Source organism: Megalopta genalis, chromosome 6 (genome assembly GCF_051020955.1).
Source record: "Megalopta genalis isolate 19385.01 chromosome 6, iyMegGena1_principal, whole genome shotgun sequence".
Taxonomy (NCBI): domain Eukaryota; kingdom Metazoa; phylum Arthropoda; class Insecta; order Hymenoptera; family Halictidae; genus Megalopta; species Megalopta genalis.
In genome coordinates, this window is record NC_135018.1 from 16,461,744 (window position 1) to 16,481,616 (window position 19,873).

The 19,873-nt window shown below is 39.3% G+C and overlaps 1 protein-coding gene across 13 annotated transcripts in view; it reads right to left on the reverse strand.

Annotated features, from left to right (window-relative positions):
* Nrx-1 (neurexin 1) overlaps positions 1 to 19,873 on the reverse strand; it is a 724,770-nt gene that overhangs the window by 673,361 nt on the left and 31,536 nt on the right. For 11 of the 13 annotated variants that reach the window (XR_013033607.1, XR_013033611.1, XR_013033609.1 and 8 more), the window contains one exon: positions 3,054 to 3,101. The exons of the other annotated variants lie outside the window; for them this stretch is intronic. Coding sequence is in view for 6 of the 11 variants with exons in the window: in XM_076522634.1 (XP_076378749.1) it covers positions 3,054 to 3,101 (48 nt within the window). In the remaining 5 variants the exon portion in view is untranslated. The remainder of the gene's footprint in view (positions 1 to 3,053; positions 3,102 to 19,873) is intronic. 13 annotated transcript variants of the gene reach the window in all.

Genomic DNA, 19,873 nt, shown 5'->3' on the forward strand with positions numbered 1-19,873 from the left:
GTTGTTAGCATCATAGTGTTCTTTTTATAGCATTATCTGAGGTGCAGCATTGCGCATCGTTCAAGTAACCAGCATAATTTTAAGACGGCATATTTTCTTTTTTTGCAAACAGCATAACATTGTTTCAATCATAAAAATGCTGTCGTTCACTTATCTCGTAGATCATTCCATATAAAGAGCAATATGAATATTCACAATTGACTCGAAGTTGTAATTGAACCTTCAGAAAAATGGGACTTAAGTGCGTTTCTTTATAAAAATGACGGGATCGAATTTATTTAGACCTTCCGCTATTGTTATGACAACACGAATGCCTGAATCAACAAATCGATCGAAATGTGTCCTATCAAAGAGTCTTTATAACTTCGACAAGCTCGGTGACATTGAAACTTTATCGTTTACGAGCAGTAATCGGAACCCATGAAAGGAAACTTGCTTATTGGAACGGCCTCGAATTCATGAGAACAGTAAATTCTCCCTAATTGTCCCTGAACTTGTAAACAAAAATGGACAATTTTGGAAGAGCAGATACGATTATTCGAGGCCGGCGACACGTTTTTCCAGTTGTCGACAATAGACAACTATAAAAATGAACCGCGAGGCTCGAATAATCGTATCTCCTCTTTTCCAAATCGTCCGTTTTTGTTTACAAGCCGAAAGACAATCGGGGAGAATTTACTGTATATTGAACTTGATCCCATTGCTACCTGAGATCAATACATCAATTCCAACTATAGCCGGCACTGCATGAGGGTGTCGACAGTCCCTAGCCGGGAGGACGCGGCGAAACCACTGTCACCGCTTAGGTCAGAAGCCAGCTATAGAAGTCAGACTCTAGCTATAGCAATCTGATAGCTGCCTCTGGCTCTGTTTCTATTCTGCTCTGTCGTCTCCCGTCTACGAGGGTCGGGAAAGAAGAAGCTTCGCAAGACGAATTTGTGGGTATTCCAGGCGACTTTCTTATGTAATCAAATTACTCGGATCCAATTAATAGAATCTCGATAACGGGACGACATGGGCGTTTCGCGTCGCCTTGCCTCGCCTCGCCTCGCCTCGCGGATAGAGCTACTCTCCTCGAGTTCATTTGGTTGCGAGCGAACACACACGATCGTAATTAACCGCGCATTCAATGCATGTATGCAGAGGCCTCGCGCTGCTTGCAAATAGCAATTCGGGTCGTACCGGATCGAATGTAACGTGGCCACCACACTACGCAGGGAATGCGTCCACCGGTCGACCCGCGTTCGTCTTCGCAGCCTGTCGTGGCTCTTGCCTGGTTCTCCAGCTGCCCGATGCCCATTTCACTCCGTCAAAATGGCCAGTCCTCGACCAGCGACCAATTCCGGCGAATATTGGCGCGGCAGGTGTGATCCGAACCTTTCAACGCGTCTATCTTTTGGAATTGTTTCCTTAGCCTGTTATAACCGAGCACACGGTGAAATATTTCGTCACACACCAGGAAGACAACCTCCAACAGGCGCGACGATTTCTTTTCGTCATGGAAATTTGTCGAAGTACAGTGAATTCTCTACAATCGTCTCTCAACTTGTCAACAAAAATGGACTATTTGGGAAGAGGCGACACGATTATTCGAGCCTCGCGGCTCGTTAACATAATCGCCGATTGTCGACAACTATGAAAACCGAGGTGCAAGGATGGAATAATCGTATCTCCTCCTCTCAAATCGTCAATTTTTTGAGAAAATGTATTGTATTAAGTTAAGGCTCCCAATTACCGACACATTAAGCATAATTTTTCGTTCATCTGTATATCTTCAGCCGAAATTTACATAAAAATGCACTTTTTCTAGCATTTCATATTGTTTAATTATCTAGTTATATTAATAACTATATATATTGTTTAATTATCTAGTTATATTAATAACTAAAAATATATTAATAACTATATATATATTGTTTAATTATCTAGTTATATTAATAACTAAAAATATATTAATAACTATATATATATTGTTTAATTATCTAGTTATATTAATAATTATAAATATATCTATATATAACTATAAATATTAATAACTATATATATATATATATATACGTTTTTGACATATTTATTATATATATGTATATATAATAAATATATCACAAGAACGTCAAAGGCTTAAATTTGATATAAAATTAATGAAAAATAGAAGTAATGCTTCAAAAAGCTGCTTGTACCAGTCATATCGTGACCCAAATACCGATAAGTCCCCGAATATTTCGAATTTGTTTCTCATGCATTTTTGAATATATCTATACTCTTTGTAACTCTTTGATAATCTATTCAACTTGAATGAAAGTATTATAGCATACAAATTGTATTAAACATAGGGAATGCACACAGCCAGTGCTTCTACAAATTTCTACGTTATGCGCATTAATCACGGTGTGTCGGTAATACGACAACAGTTCATTTGCATATCGTTGCACTTTGATAACAAAGCAAGTTAATAAATCAAAGTTTGTCTAAACTTTCGAGGTGTATCTCCAAAATAAATCCGCTTCGTAAATATCGTAATCTATATATTTGAAAATCTTTTGAAATGATCTCGTGTTATTTTTAACACGTTCAACTGTGTGAAACGTGTACACTCTAGTGCTAAATCGTACAAGTTTTATACATGAGATTTCTATTTAAGATTTGGACTGCTCGACGTGGGTCTGTATAACCTAGAATATAAGAATCATTTCTCAAATATATGTTATCTAGCTTCTCCGTTTAAATTTGTACACGTTTCATTGCAAAACACGTTGGAGAAATTGCTGAACTAAATTATAAACGATCCTTACACACAACGCTCGGGTTAAATGTTCTCATAAATGACCATTAAACGATTCATTTGAGTAATAATTAATAACCTAGACACAGAGAATTATGTGAACCTGTAATTTGTTTGCAAAACCACCGGTTGACGAGAAATTTGAACCACCAATGGCGAATAACTTTAGTATTGTCTTCCTTTTGTCGCGACCTCGCTCGATGCAGCGAGCGCGTGAAATCGATTATTATATTTAATTTAAATAGCTACTTTTGACACATGCGAGACTCACCCTTGGCGATTTGCGTTTCACATTCTCGACACACGGAAATCCACCGCACTGAAACAGCAAAATATCAGGTTTTACATATCTGTCATCAAATTAAATATAATTGCATAATCGAGTTTCTGTTTTAACGCGAGCATACTCTGCAATAATTTATCGAAAGTATTCGCGCAATTAATACTGATGCGATGTTTATGTCGAAGCATGAGCGAATTATGTTGATTTGGCAGACGCGGTTATTCGCCTTATTACGTATTAAATATTATAAAATAATGTTATCGAATGGATCGCTGTTATCGATGGATTTAACAACAATTTAAAATCGGTAAATTACAAATTATTACCGGTTACAGCAAATTTTCCCTAATTTTCCATCAGCTTGTAAACAAAAATGGACAATTTGCCGCCTCGTTTTTATAATTGTTGACAATCGGCAACTATAAAAATGAACCGCGAGGTTCGAATAATCGTGTCTCCTCTTCCCAAATTGTCCATTTTTGTTTACAAGCTGAAGGAAAATTAGGGAGAATTTACTGTATTATTTGCACCCTGTCTACAAACAAATAAAAATTTATTTCCCTAACGTATTCGCTTTCCTGCCAATTCTCGCGTTTCGTAAATGTAATTGTTACGTGGCTGGATAAGTGTCGCCAACGTACAATTCGCTGCGCAGCCTTTGCTCGACAAATATTTACGGCAGAGAAAAAAAATCGCACGACGATCTTCCCTGGTATCTCCGGCGAGAAAGAGGGATATCTTCAAAGAGCTTACAACGCGATTTCGGCGAATCCTTTTTCACCCTGCTATTTTCGTTCTTCCGTGTTATCGTCTTATACGTGCTCGCCATGTCATATTTTGCGGGACGATAAGATACGTTACACTCCTCCAGGCTGAATCGTCGTGTCATAAAAATGTTATTACACCGTCATCTATCTGACAAGTTCGCTAATTAATAAATCCACCCTTTCGCCGACCGGATGCCGAAATTGGGAACAACGAAGCTACGTGAAAAAATTATTTCCCTTAATTTCTGTTAATTTCTAGGACACGATAAATTTTTACTTACGCCATCACTGTTATTAAAAAGTTAAACACAGCGTTTTCCACGTTGAACAAACGCATGTAAAAATGATTGTTTTTAGAGCGCTGTTGAATTTTAACTTGTTCACTTGTTTCCAGGTTACAAATTGCATTCCGATAATTTACAATTGCGGAACCATTTGTTTCAGAGATTTGTTAAATGTTTACAACAAATGTTCTTTGCATTCAAATTAAAAATCGAATTCTGAACATTTTAAGAACCGTTCTTACTATAGCTTTCCTAAATTTTCACATGTTTCTTGTTTTCATAAGTTATAAATCAAGATCTGATAATTTTATGAACGATTTCGTTTATATTATATAATATATATTGTAATAATAATAATATAATAATAATATAAATATAAAATGTAAATATAAAATAAAATATAATAATAATATAATTTTAGAACGATATCATTTTCGCGCGTTATTGTTCGTTCTGTAGCCTCAGTTATAAACTATATTACGGATTACGCGTTACGTTTAATACCATTCTGTATCATGCAATTCATTTTATTCTTCTGCACAATGGTTTCCGCTCTCATTGTTTTGCGAAGTCCGTTCGATACGTTTGAAGTTCCATTTTTTTTGTCCAAATTCCCCGATTCGAAAGATGAAAATTCCTGCGATCACATCGAATGCTCGTAAAGCGAGACGCGAAATCAGAAAAACTTGCTCCTGCATAATTAAACGGAACACTTTTCACGATATCCCGTAAAACAGGACTCCAACCGAGAGGTACATGTTCAAAATGTTATGGCACAGATAAACGAGCTGGTTCCCTGTCGGCAATATTGTACAAACGCGAAAGATTCTTATACAAATACATTCTCATGCTGAAACTATAAATGCAACGAAATATTGTTCCAATGCAACGAGAGCCGCGCGGTTGTTCTCGCAGCGACCGAATAAAATGACCGCTCCATCGGCGAAATCAGGGTGAAATAATTTGCGAGCACGTCGTCTGGAAAAACGGCCGCGGAAAAAGCGTAACGGCGGATCAGCGCGAGCGACGAGTTCGGGTTTGAGAACGCAAGAGCGGCCGACAGTTAATTAGAGCAAAAAGTCACGGACGTGGGCGAGAAGGTAAGGGACGAGGCAGGGAACATCGAACAGAGGCGAGCACGGCGATAAACAAAAGGTAGTTCGCGGGGGTGCGAGCGCACGAATCGTGTAAACACTGACACATCCGCTGTCCGGAGTAGATAAGGTCGTTGGTCCAGATCGAAAAAAGAAAAAAAACAAAAACAAAACCCGAGTCCGGGGAAGTTGTTTCCGGCTCGACTCTGTTATTACTTTCGCAACGTTATCCGCGTCTATTGCATTTAATTCTACGATTCGTAGGCGGCGTTGTTGACTTTTAATTGGAAGCCCGTTTTATTTCGACGATACGATCGCCGCTAAAATATTTTTTACCTCCCCCAACCACCCACCCCTCCCGTTACCGAATGTCGGATAGACCGTCGTTGCGGGTACCGCGCGCAGCGCGAAATTATTCCAACGACAACGATGAACTCTTAGCCGGCGTTTTTATGCGAACGCAGACGTCCTGTTGTTAATGTAAACCGCGTTTTAGCCGGAGTAGGTTGGCAAACGTTTCCTTTATTTTCAGCCCTTCGCGCGCGGAGGAGTTTCTCGAATCACCTCCGTTAGCGTGTTCGTTAGGAGAATGTGTTTATTAGCGAAATGATAACTTTCACGGTAATTTTGTTCATAAACGCAACGTATGTTTTTATAAAATTTGAACAATGAGGCGTGGGAGAAAAGGCGCGAATTCTCTAAATATAATGGTACGTGCTACAATTTTCAAAAAACTGGTAATTTTGAGAAATTACTTTTTTTTTTATTGCGACGTTTCCTGCTGCGTCAAGAAATTATTCTGAGAATCCAGAGACATAAATATACGAAGGGTGCAGTCTTCCGAATTGCCTTCGAATCGTGTCATATGGCATCCGAATTGCCTTCGAATCGTGTCATGTAGCCTTCTAATTTCCTTCGAATGGTGTCATATGGCGTCCGAATTGCCTTCGAATCGTGTCATGTGGTCTTCTAATTGTCTTCGAATCGTGTCATATGGCGTCCGAATTGCCTTCGAATCGTGTCATGTAGCCTTCTAATTTCCTTCGAATCGTGTCATATGGCGTCCGAATTGCCTTCGAATCGTGTCATGTGGTCTTCGAATTGTCTTCGAATCGTGTCATATGGCATCCGAATTGCCTTCGAATCGTGTCATGTGGCCTTCGAATTGCCTTCGAACCGTGCCATATGGCGTCCGAATTGCCTTCGAATCGTGTCATGTGGTCTTCGAATTGTCTTCGAATCGTGTCATATGGCGTCCGAATTGCCTTCGAATCGTGTCATGTGGTCTTCGAATTGTCTTCGAATCGTGTCATATGGCATCCGAATTGCCTTCGAATCGTGTCATGTGGCCTTCGAATTGCCTTCGAACCGTGCCATGTGGCCTCCGAATTGCCTTCGAACCGTGGTAAAAAATTAAAAATAAAAAATTTAAGTTATCGTTTTTTTTTCTAGCATTGCTATGTATTCATATTAATGTACACCGTCATGCTGGCCGCTGCTTTTTTTGCCGACTGGCTCGAATTTCTCTAAAAACGAGCCGCGAGGCCCGAAGAATCACAACTTAATATTCTCAGATCTGCCCCGATTTCAATTCCGACCTCCAAACATTTCTGAGAGAATTTATTGTACAATTTTCGCAAGCGAGAAGGCAAGACTTGTAACACCTGGATCTGATTCTGTTGATCGTGGTAACAATTTCTCGATGTAAATTTTTCATATAAAATCGTTGCATATTCTTCCCTTCGTGAAAATTAGTTCGACGTACATTTATCCGAAATTCAAAATTGTGATCGTTACGTACGCGTTGCATCGACGCGGATTTGAAATTTTGTAAAATCGAAACAATCGGTTTATCTAAACAAAAATTTTTAATCCTGCGAGTATTGTACAGCAGTTTTGTGTGTGTGTGTTGGGTCGCCTGAGAGAGGCCATCCGAGTGCGATAGGTAAATTTCTGCGTTTTAATTTCGTCCAACTTTTCTGAAGCAATGAAAATAATAAAACGACTGTTATGCTTTCCCTGCTGGAAAGAGTTGGGAGAAAGTGTGAAACGGAAGCAGCAGAATCGAGACGGAAGGTCGGTGAAATTGGTTAACATTTTTATGAACAGCGTTGTCCGTGCTTAACTTTGATAATATGAAAATACAGTAAGCACGATTTCCAAGTACCATTAATTTCGACTGAAATACGAAATTGCTTCTCTATTCTAAATATTTGCATATGCCTTAAATACACGGAGAATCATAGCAGTGCCCATTAGCCAGACTTCTCGCTACCACAAAACTTGCAGACTATTTGCCAGCGACGACGAACCAAATCCTTAGTAATTACCTGTTCTTTTTTTAAGCCAATGTTAATAGCGGCATCTTCCGTAAATAGGAAATATTAGCGGCAAGTTTCGAGCAATATTTAGCCAGAAGCAAATTGGAAAAGTTCAAATGTAATTAACGACGGTCGGGTAGCTCCGTCGCATAAACACCGTGCATTAATATTCATTTTTGCCGGTTAGGCGACGAATTTTCTAGCCGCGAAATTTCGTGGCAGAATTTTCGAATCTGCGAAAGGATGGGTGGCAGGGTTCCGGTCTAAGAGGATTTTCGAAATCCGGCCTCGCGCGTGAAAAGGAAATTGGAGTCAGACCGTTTTTACGACGCTGCCAAGTTGCTCGAATAAAGATGAAAGTTTTTTGATAACTCGGTGTCGGCCCGAATAATCCCGACGCCGGCAACTTCGAAATTATGTCTTCGCAAGGATTACATTATTTCGAATCTTGTTGAAACACAGGGCGCGCGCGCGCGCGCGCACGCGTCCTCGCGCGTTCCCAACATTTTCCACGCTGCCCGAACCTTTTCAACGTAAATCTGATTTTACGCCGTAAGAATGCGCTATAATATTTCTCGTACGCCGGTCGCCACGCGAGCTTTACAATGGCTATTGTAAGCGTTGCTTGTATAATACGCGATCGCCGCTCGGCTTTTATATCGTAACACATTATATTACCTGGCCACTGTGCAAGTAAAAAGAAAAAATGATTATGCAAAATGCAGTTTGCGAACGCGCAAACTAACGCGGAATTCTATACGGTGTCCAACGCACGGAGCTCGTTGTTCGTTGTGGTTTGTGCATTTTAGAGAACACGTGGGAGTGCTCGAGATTGTTCGGTTAATAATTAACGTGGCCGTCTAATTAACACCTATGGCGATAAACACATCTCGTAAATAATTTATAAGGATCTATAGATTATCACGCGTTCTTTGTAGTTTTAAATGATACTGTTCAAACATTGTTTAGCAATCTTTTTCGATGACCTATTCAACTTTTTGCATTAGTATTTATAATAATATAATATATTATTATATAATATTAATATAATATTAATATAAATAATAATTTATAATATATATATATATATATTATATTATTATAAATTAGTAACTAAATACTAATAATTATTATTAGTATACTAATATGATATTAATAATATTAATAATAATTATTAGTATACTAATATGGTATTAATAATATTAATAACAATTATTAGTATTTCGTTAATAATTTATAATAATTATATATATAATATATATATATATATATATTATATTATTATAAATCATTAACTAAATACTAATAATTATTATTAGTATACTAATGCACAAAAAAGTTGAATAGGTCGTCGAATATATAATATTGTTTTGAGATAAAAGTAATCAAAGCCACGCGAGTTCTGTTCTGCTCTATTGGCAGTGTTTTACAAAAATTGTCTTCACCGTTCGCATGATTTTATTTACTATAATGTTTTAAATTGAATTCATCGACTTTTTTAAATATTTCCTCGTATTCAGCATGTCAAGAGGATAAGAGAAAAACAACGATCGACAAAATACGACAATCATTGTAAAATAGGAACGGAGAAAGTTATTTGGAATTTGAACAACTGTTAAATATAAAGTTCGACTTGCTTCGAATAATCAAGTTTTAACAATATTACATTTGTAGAAAAAAGATTGGAACCGATGAATGTTGGAACTAAATGGATATCGCACTTTAGACGAATTTCATTAAACCGATAAATAAGATTACATTAGATTTTTATAGCGATCACGTCATTTGCCTCTTAATAGCGAGAATTTGAAGCTTCGCAAAATTTTAAGTAACATCGCGCTGGGTCGGTATCTACTGAATTTCACATTCGGGGCAATGAATCTGCTAAAAGTAATCTTTCGGGATTTTAACGGAAAGTTCATGACGTTTGCTTTCAAGGGTTTTACGTTCAAGTGGCGTGTTCACTGCGGGTCAAAAATGTGAAGGTAATACCAGGACTTTCTAATTAACGGAGAAGGGAAATATTATCCTGCAAAGGTTTACCAAAGGTATACCCGAAACGGGGGACAGAAAATTTATGTATAATTACCCGCCGCTCGACTTTCATTATGTCGACGAAAAAGTAGTATCAGTTTTCATTTTCATGAATTATGATCTTTATTTTCGAAGAGGGTGTAAGTTTCCCCACGTTGTTCTTTATTATTTGAGCGGGAAAGACTTTGTAGGGAGTGCGAGCATGACGGTGCTCGTTAAATTAATTAAATTGCTTCTTCAAAAAGATCATTTTTAGTGTTTCGTTAAACGTGACAATTATTAATAGTCTAAACGAGACAGACACGGTTTGTCAAACAGTAAAATTTAATTGAAATGTAACTGGACAGACATTTCATTAAAATTTCTCTTCGTTTTGTTTGCGATACAACATAATCGCCCCCAGCATTTCTAATGTCATCCAATTAAAATTTGTACAAAATAGTGATTGCATGAACTATAAACATAGTTCAACTAACAATAAAATTACCAAAAGAAAGCTGAACACACATTTCGTTAAAAATTCTCTGTATTTTGTTTCGAGCATAAGACAATCCCTAAAATATTTTTAAAGCGATGTAAATCGAATTTTAATTGCAACAATAAAATTTACCAGAACGAATTTGAGAAGACATTTTGGTAAAAATTATCTTCATTTAATTTCAAGCATAAGATAATGCCTTTAAATATTTCTAAAACGAATTGAGCCAAATCTTTGCAAAATAGTGATATCAGAAACTGCAAATACAATTTCTCTAACAATAAAATTTGCCAAAATATACCTGAGAAGACATTTTGTTAAAAATTATCTTCATTTAATTTCAAGCATAAGATAATCCCTCCAAACATTTCTAAAACGAATTGAGCCAAATTTTCGCAAAATAGTGATAACAGAAACTGCAAATACAATTTCTCTAACAATAAAATTTGCCAAAATATACCTGAGAAGACATTTTGTTAAAAATTATCTTCATTTAATTTCAAGCATAAGATAATCCCTCCAAACATTTCTAAAACGAATTGAGCCAAATTTTCGCAAAATAGTGATAACAGAAACTGCAAATACAATTTCTCTAACAATAAAATTTGCCAAAATATACCTGAGAAGACATTTTGTTAAAAATTATCTTCATTTAATTTCAAGCATAAGATAATGCCTTTAAATATTTCTAAAACGAATTGAGCCAAATTTTTGCAAAATAGTGATAACAGAAACTGCAAATACAATTTCTCTAACAATAAAATTTGCCAAAATATACCTGAGAAGACATTTTGTTAAAAATTATCTTCATTTAATTTCAAGCATAAGATAATCCCTCCAAAAATGTCTAAAACGAACCGAATCATATTTTTGGAAAATAGCGATAGCAGAAACGGCGAGCGCAGTTTCTCGGAGGAACGAAATTTACGAAAATGGAAATAGTTGGGCATTGTATTAAAAATTTGATTTACAGGGCTTCGAACGTCGAGAGAATCTGAAAAATGTATTCCTAGGATGATCAACAACAAGCCCGGCGATAAAGCGCGGCCCTTTACATCGTTTCCTGAATTATATACACGCCGGTTGTAGCGCGGCGTGCCAGTTTGCGAAAATGTTCCGCATAAAATTACCCGGAACACGTAGCTGACTTCGAGAGCTCCGTTGGCGGAAACTGTGCTTCCCAGGAAGAAGCGGTGTTCTTCTCGAATCATGAATATCTCGAAGACCACCGCATCGTGTTCGCGGCAATTTATGGCCAGTGTGGGAGCTTAATATTTACGGTTTGTTGTCGGCGATGAGGCGGTGCGGCGGCCGCTCGGAATCGCACGCATTGAAAAATGCGTAATCCGTAAATCTAGCGTTAACGAGTCGAACAATGCTGAAATAGGCGCGAACAGAGCTAATTGTTCGACGCGCGGCCCAGCGCGCGTCGTACGAAAAAGTCTGACGTTTCGTCGGAAAGAAGGCGAAACGTCCCAACGGCGCTCGGGTAAGAGAGGAGACGCAGGGGTCGGCCAGAAAGAGGACAGGGTGCAAAGGACAAGTCGAAGGAAAGAAATAGCATCTCGACTGCTCTAGGTGGCGAGGGTGGACGAAGACGTATCGATTATCTCCCTCGACTTTGCGCAAACGAGACCGCAGTGGCGCGAAAGTACGATCGAAGATAAAGCCACGCTCCCACCCCCTCCCGGCAAACCCCCTTTCAACCGTCGTGGCCGAACGAGAAGGATGAAATCATGGGTGGGGAATGGTCGAAGACGCTCTACCCAGCGTCTCTTCCACCCTACGGGGGATAAAACTCCGGGGACGACTTAATCATCGATGGGCAAGCCTTCCGCTATCCCTCTCTCTTTCCTTCCCCGCCGCCCCTCCCCGAGATCCGACGAAAGAATAAAGAACTGGCGCACCGCCTAATGATCGTGAATCTTCCGCAAAAAAGAAACGGGGCTAACAGGCGGACCTACAGAGCCTCCTAAAGAATTTTTGTTCGATGGCTGGAGACAAATCAGCCATTCCGCGGCAGGATGCTCCGGGTAAACGTCGATTTCCTGTCGGACGGCGTATTGTTAACGAGGGACATTCGTACCGATTGCAATCTGATTTCGGGAAGTATTGACTAAGGTCGGCAAATAGGCTTTGCTGCCGCAAGCTGCGCATCGATCCCGATCGCGGCGATTCTTATTCGATTTACCTCCTGCCTTCTGTTTCCACGGTATCTCGTCGCTGCTTTTATGGCGAGCTCGCTGGATTTATGGAGAATTGTTTCGTCATCGGAAGAAAGTAACGTCGCTTTCACCGACACGATAACCGGACAATTTTATAAAGTTCACTCTCGATTGTATACCGTTCGCGACTGGGAACTTAATATCTAATTAATTATATTAATTAATGACTTTCAAATAAATCTTGATATTGCATAAATTACTCTGAAATTTCCAAGAATTTCGTTTCTACCTAAGCGAAATTGAAAATTGTAATTATGCTCTGATTCTATGCGGAAACATTATATTATACAACGCTATACAACCAGCACCGTTAGGTGCCAGTAATTTGTTCAGTAAAATTGTTTGCGTGGTTTTCATACGATGCGAAAACTTGCTATATTTTTTGTATATACTTGTATGCGTATGAAGTTTTTCTACATGGTAACAGTCATAACAATTGTTAGATAATATTGTTTTCTTTCTTTTATTTTTCTTTTTGGTTTATTTTCTTTACGTGTCATTATTTAAGCGCAGTAGCAGCCAAAATATATTTCATTTAGCTTGTCATAAAAATGCATGCAAAAAATGGAGCGTTAAAATATTTTACTCGATCGAATTGAAATGGAAAAGTTACGTTTTGCGATATCAATTATTTTTACAACATTCTTACATTTTACGGATGCTAATCGAATTGGGAACATATAGCAGCTCAGCGTAAAGATTAATTTTCAAATTGTGTTAACAATAATAAACATTTAATGACAAAATTATAACGTCACAACTCGCCAACACACGCAAGTGGCGACAAATGTGGATAATTTTATCAGGGACCATAACTGTTATGATCGATATAAAAAGAATGTTTTCAGCTAAAAGCAGTGTTCCAATGTTTATACCGTTTCAACAAATTACACCGTTGTATCTGTAGCTCTTACAGTTCTAAATCTGTTCGTACAAAACGAAATTTCTCAAAAACTGTGAGCAAAAAAAAGAAAGCAACAAAAAAACTCATAATCAGCGCAAGCAATTCTCTAACACTCATTTAGAGGATACAAAATGGTCGACGTGAATTTTCTCGCTCATATTTCTTTCTTTTTTCGCCTATCAAGAACTGCTGATTAGCCAGCAACGACTAAAGCTACCGTTAAAAACGGTAATAGAGTATGCTGATCGTATGAACGACCGTGCCAATGAATTGATCCCCCCCGGCAAGTTCTGCACGAGCTTTACTGTTTTACATCGAGAATAAAAATGGGCGCGTTTAAGCTGGCGCGAGTGGTAGAAGTTAATGAACAGTCGTCAGGTGAAACGTATCGTTCCCGTAAACTGCGTGGCTCACGCAGCCGCGGAGTGAATACTTCACGCGACCATAAGATAGCTATGGAGCTGTTGCGTTCGGCCGGCACCGAGGTAACAAGGGCCATTTCGGAATTTATTGCCATAATGGTGCACGCGCTCGCCTTTATACATATTCTCGGCGCCGGGAATGTGGATGCCAGCATCGCTCCTCATTTTTCCGGTCCCGTAGCGTTTCTTGTGTCGAATTACGCGATATCGAGCAGCATCGCCAAAGAAGAGAGAGAGAAAGAGAGAAAATGAGAATGAGGATGAGGATGAGGAAATGTGAGAGAAGGATAGAGAGGAAAGAGGACGAGAGAGAGAGCGCGAGAGAGAGAGCGCGAGAGAGAGCGCGTGAAAGAGAGAGAGCGTGAGAGAGAGAGAGAGAGCGTGAGAGAGAGAAAATGAGAATGAGGATGAGGATGAGGAAATGTGAGAGAAGGATAGAGAAGAAAGAGGACGAGAGAAAGAGAGAGGAAGAGAGTGAGAGAGAGAGGAAGAGAGTGAGAGAGAGTGTGAGAGAGAGAGAGAGAGAAAATGAGAATGAGAATGAGGAAATGTGAGAGAAGGATAGAGAGGAAAGAGGACGAGAGAGAGAGCGCGAGAGAGAGAGAGCGCGAGAGAGAGCGCGCGAAAGAGAGAGAGAGCGTGAGAGAGAGAAAATGAGAATGAGGATGAGGATGAGGAAATGTGAGAGAAGGATAGAGAAGAAAGAGGACGAGAGAAAGAGAGAGGAAGAGAGTGAGAGAGAGAGAGAGGAAGAGAGTGAGAGAAAGAGAGTGAGAGAGAGTGAGAGAGAGTGTGAGAGAGAGAGAGAAAATGAGAATGAGAATGAGGAAATGTGAGAGAAGGGTAGAGAGGAAAGAGGACGAGAGAAAGAGAGAGAAAGAGAGATAGAGACAGACAGACAGACAGACAGAGAAGGAAGAGAGAGAAAGATGAGAGTTCCAGGCACCGAATTTATCGAATTTCTCCTGGGACCCGGCTAGTAGAGCTGCTTCGACGCTCGAGATTCTCGACGGCTGCTGTAACATCGGCGCAGCACGACGTCCGAACGTAAGAACATCCACTGACGGTGGGAAACTTAGGATATAAGTGAAACACATAAAAGCGCGCGGCATGAGACCGTTGAGTCCCTTGGAAAAAGAGGGAAGGGTGTCTCGTGAAGATCAACCGTAGACCCTCGCAATTTTTCTGCGGTTAAAAATAGAAGAAACCGACCACTTCAAGCACTTCTCTCAGCTCCCGGAAATCAATCATTTTTTAAAGATGGTAACGCGCACCTTGATCGATTAGAGTAATGGGGCGGGTTACTCTGGGTTAACCAATTGACTTCGGCTTGTTCTCGGGCATAATTAACATTACATTTGTCGAATAAGACTTATTAAATTCGTTTATTCTTCTGTTTTGTTCACTTCTTAGTCAATCTTTTTATTCTTTCATTTTGTTCATTCTTGAATACACTTCTTTATCATTTTGTTTTGTTTATCTTTGAATTAAATAATTCAGTGTGTCTTGTTCGATATAACATACAAAGTTAATTAGGCTCAAGAACGAACCAAAAGCACAGCAATATCGAGATTATCGCGATCTCAAATATAAAAGTACGAGCACAGAATCGAAAAATAAATTGAATACTTGCATAAATATTCTTGATGCGTCAAAAATACACGACACGTACGTAAAAGAAAGGTGAAACAATGTTATAATTTCTTCTTCTTACTTTTGGCAAATGTTAAATATATAAACGTCAGTAGAAAATCGAAGAATATACGAAATGCTCGATGCATCGAAAATCCATATTACAAAGGAAGAAAACAGGCGAAACAATGCCATAATTATATAGTAATACTTGCGACAGCAAGTTTTTTATTTATTTATAAAAACTCCAGTAGAAAAACAAAGTATACGCTAACCGGAGTAATGTCATTATTTCGTGGCACGTCTGAGAGACATTAAGTACAAATGATCGTAGAGCTTAACGATCTCAACACTAAAAAACTACCGAACCAGTCAAATTGACTAACTTCTGATTTTTTCATTCACGGTTGCTGAAATTATAGAAACGTTTCTTTGAGAAATTCTTTGATAAATTTCTTTGCTGAAGCATACAATATACAGGGTGTCCCAAAAATGTCTCGCAATCCGGAAATGGCGGGTTCTTCGGATCATTTGAAGCAACTTCTTCCTTTACAAAAATTTTCTCCGAGGCACCGTTAACGAGTTATTAACGAAATACAGTGACCAATAAGAATCGATTACGGCTGACGCGAGGCGGCCCAGCCAACCAGTGCGCGAAGCCCAGTTCCGCTCATTGTCTCGGTCGCCTCGCGCCAGTTAAGCTGGGATTCGACCGCCTCGACCGCTGGCGCCGTTGGCTCGGCCGCCTCGCGGCAGCTGAGCTGGGATTCGACCGCTCGACCGCTGGCGCCGCTGGCTCGGCCGCCTCGCGCCAGCAGATCTCGCCTTTCATTGGTCACTGTTTTTCGTTAATAATTCGTTAACGGTGCCTCGGAGAACATTTTTGTAAAGGAAAAAGTTGCTTCAAATGGCCTAAGGAACCCGTCACTTTCGGATTGCGAGATATTATTGGGACACTCTGCATATTATGATTGACGTCTGAAATTTGTGTAAATCAAATCTTGTCATTGTTGTGAAACAATATACATTGGTCGCATAGTTCTAGTGTTAAATATTTGGCATATTTTCTTTTTGGCACATATCATTTGCGAGACAGGTCTCGGCGCGACGGGCCATGCATTAGTCAGGTCCGATCGGTCGAATTCTGGGCCGTCCCATATAAAGCCGAAGAAATCGAAGATTTATAAATAATGTTAACGTTGACGATGCCGGGATCGTCTCGTCGGCCGACCTAACCCCGACCATTTTAGGACCTCGGAGCCGCGGTATTAAATTCCTATTATATCGGTGCCGAGTGGAAGGCAGGTTGTGGCCAGAGGCAAGAAGAAGAAGAAGGCGGGGACTCGCGAGTTAAGGGCGCAAGAAACGAAAGGCCCCCGAGCCAGGGGTATAAGGTATCGTCTGAAAGGAAACTCGATGGCAGTCGACTCCCACTTCTCGACGGTTTTCTTCGACCTCCTTCATACACGCTGGTTCTACGACTCGCGTCTCATAGCTACGCTTCCGGCTTTTCTTTTCCCTTCTGAAAAGAATGCCGACTCTCTTCGGCGGTCCACTCTGCTTGACCTGACGCCGATCGATTCGGAATTTGATCCGGTAACATCGCGGTTTACCCACCGTAATCAGAGTTCCGAATTGTTCGAATTGCTTCGAATATATGTTTTATTCGAACGACGATTGTTCGTTGTAAATTATTCTATCTATGTATATATTCGCGTAATTCTGTAAAATTCTTCAAAACTAATATTCTTCGTTCAAATACATTATACCATCGATTTATTGAGATAAATTATTCGCGTAATTACAATATATTGTTTTGTGGAATTGTATATTCGAATAATTCGAAAAATTCTTTATTCGAGTAATTCTTTGCTCGAACAATTCGAAAAAGTAGTACGGAAGAAATAAATCGTTAAACAACGAAAGAACGCTTTATATTCGATCATTTTTATTCGAATCAATTCATTTTCCTGTACGAATTCTTCTACGAATACATTCTTATTCGAACGAATTCTTGTTCTTGCTTTCTTTCGAATATTTATCCGACAGCGTCGAATACAATTTTATTCGTGGGTCTTCATCTTTTATTCGTGATCCGAATAAAATTCTGTCCAACTTCTGGCCAGCAGAGATATAGACGGAGCTTCATCTAGAAGGGCTGAAAGAATATAATCGTCTTTGCGAAAAGTTTCGCGTAATATGCGACATAATTGCGGAAACTTAACGTGCAGCATTGAGATTCCAACGGAGAATAATAAATCGGTAAAAAGAGGGAGCCGGGTTTCCGCGGCCGGCGAACTGTCGCGCAAGGATAACAGCGACACCGGGGTCCGCCAGCCGGCGGAAGTTGTACCAGGTCGAACTTTCTCAAGTGGATCTCGGGAAATCTCGTTCCGTGCAGAAATGCCGGCCGCAAGACGATAACGATGACGCCCGCCAGACAATGTTTGAAGTGGTGTTCCTGCCCGATAAAAATTGCACCGGCGCCGATCATAAATATTCGAAAAACCCGTCTCCGACCGGTTGCGAAAGCTTCGTCGAAGTCGGACTCCATCGGACTCTTCATCCCTCGGCACACGACCAGTCTCCCTCAACGATCTTCCTCGGACTTCGAGGCAAGTTCGATTAGAGTGGATAGCTCGATCCCCGTAAACAATACTGAATTATTCAACGATCCGGCCTGGACGATTCATAAAAGAACAGCCGCCATGCTGTGGACGAATTGTTTCTCTTGTTTAGCGACGAGAGCGACGAGCTTGGAAAGACAGGTATTTTAGTGAGAATTCTGGTATATTCGAGCATGGTCTTCGAAGCACAGAGTCTATCTGTGTGCTTGTCCTATCTATAATATATTTATAATATTTATAATATATTATAATATATTTTTAAATTTATAATATAATATATTTATTTATAATATATATTATGAATAATAATATATAATATATATTATTTATAATATAATATATTTTTCGGAGAGAAACTTTTCGGCGAGCAAAATGAGTTTTGCTGCATTTTTTGTCTTTGTTTTATGTAATAACAATTTTCTGAATCGGTTGTAACGAGCAAGGATAATCCAAATGTATTCCTTCTTCGAATAGTATTGATAATAATGTTGACAATAATGTAACAATATTTTCCAATATTTCTAACGTCATCACAATTTTCGATTTCATCTGACTATTTCTGCCATAAACGCGCAAAAATCTAATAATTACTTAGGAGCAGATTTTATGTATTTTTGACAAAAATGAGTAGGTGAAATACCAAGAAGTGGTCGCATTGGAAGAATTAAAATATTACCTTGTTTTAGATATATTAAAATTGTTAAGGAAAGAAATCAATTTTCTTCTGCAGTATAATTACGAGTATCAGAGCAGTTGGCACCTATATAATGTTATTGAATAATATTAAAACTCGAAGGATTGCTTTTGAAAATATATTTTGACATGAACAAACATATTTTTATATTTAAAAATACATATCAAAAAGTAGTACATATCGGTGCATAAAATACAATTGAAATAATGCAGAAAGATGTAGAAAGATACAGTTACGTTAAAATTGCATCGAAGACCTTAGAACAGTCTAGTAACGATCAATTTGTATTTCCAAATGATACTAACGATGCAGACTATGCCAGGAAATTCGTAGCTAGTGGCGAAAGTAATTTGACATAATTTTAAACGAGCTTCGATTAGAGATTAACACGACAGAATCATTCGAACAGATATCCGCACTTTGTTAGCAGAAGTATTTTATCGGAAGTCGTGCAAAAAATTCGTCGTCACTTAATCTCGATAAGCTAATTGGGTTTTAACTCAATAGAGAAACAGCAGGGCGCGTTCGCGTTGGAAAAAAGAAACGCCGCGTCTGTGTAACGACCCATACAGAAACAGCGAAATTTCAAGGTGCGCGTAACCGGTTTACGATTCTATCGGCTAATAACCGGACGTCGGGGCAATTTCGCTTTGAAATGGAACTTAAAAGCCGCGAAATACGAAGTCAAAGAATAACTAGCTTTGTCGCAATCAGTCATGAGCCTCGTGCGGCGAACCTCAGCCGTCAGGTTACAAATTTCTCGTCCGACATAAATCATTCGGTCGCACGACATTCGACGATCTACCTAACAATAGAACCGAACCTGTCAATAACAATCACGCCACACGATCTTTCGAAAATAACTTCTTCCAAGCTGTTCTACGAAAACTGAACAATTGAAATTGATAATGGGAATAATCGATAAGTCGTTGAACGTTGAACAGGTATGTACAGGGTGTCCCAGGTTTTAATGTTGAAACTTTGTCAGTATATTCTATGGCACAAAGTAAGAAAAAGATGTTATGCAAACATAGGTCATATAGAGCTTTATTAACCCTTTCGCTACTACGGGCCACTATAGTGGCCCTCCATAAGATGTCACTGAGGTACTACGGGCCACTATAGTGGCCTTTCGTATGATGCCACTGAGGTACTACGGGCCACTATAGTGGCCCTCCGTAAGATGCCACCGAGATACTATGGGCCACTATAGTGGCCTTCCATAAGATGCCACCGAGATACTATGGGCCACTGTAGTGGCCCTCCATAAGATGCCACCGAGGTACTACGGGCCACTATAGTGGCCCTCCATAAGATGCCACCGAG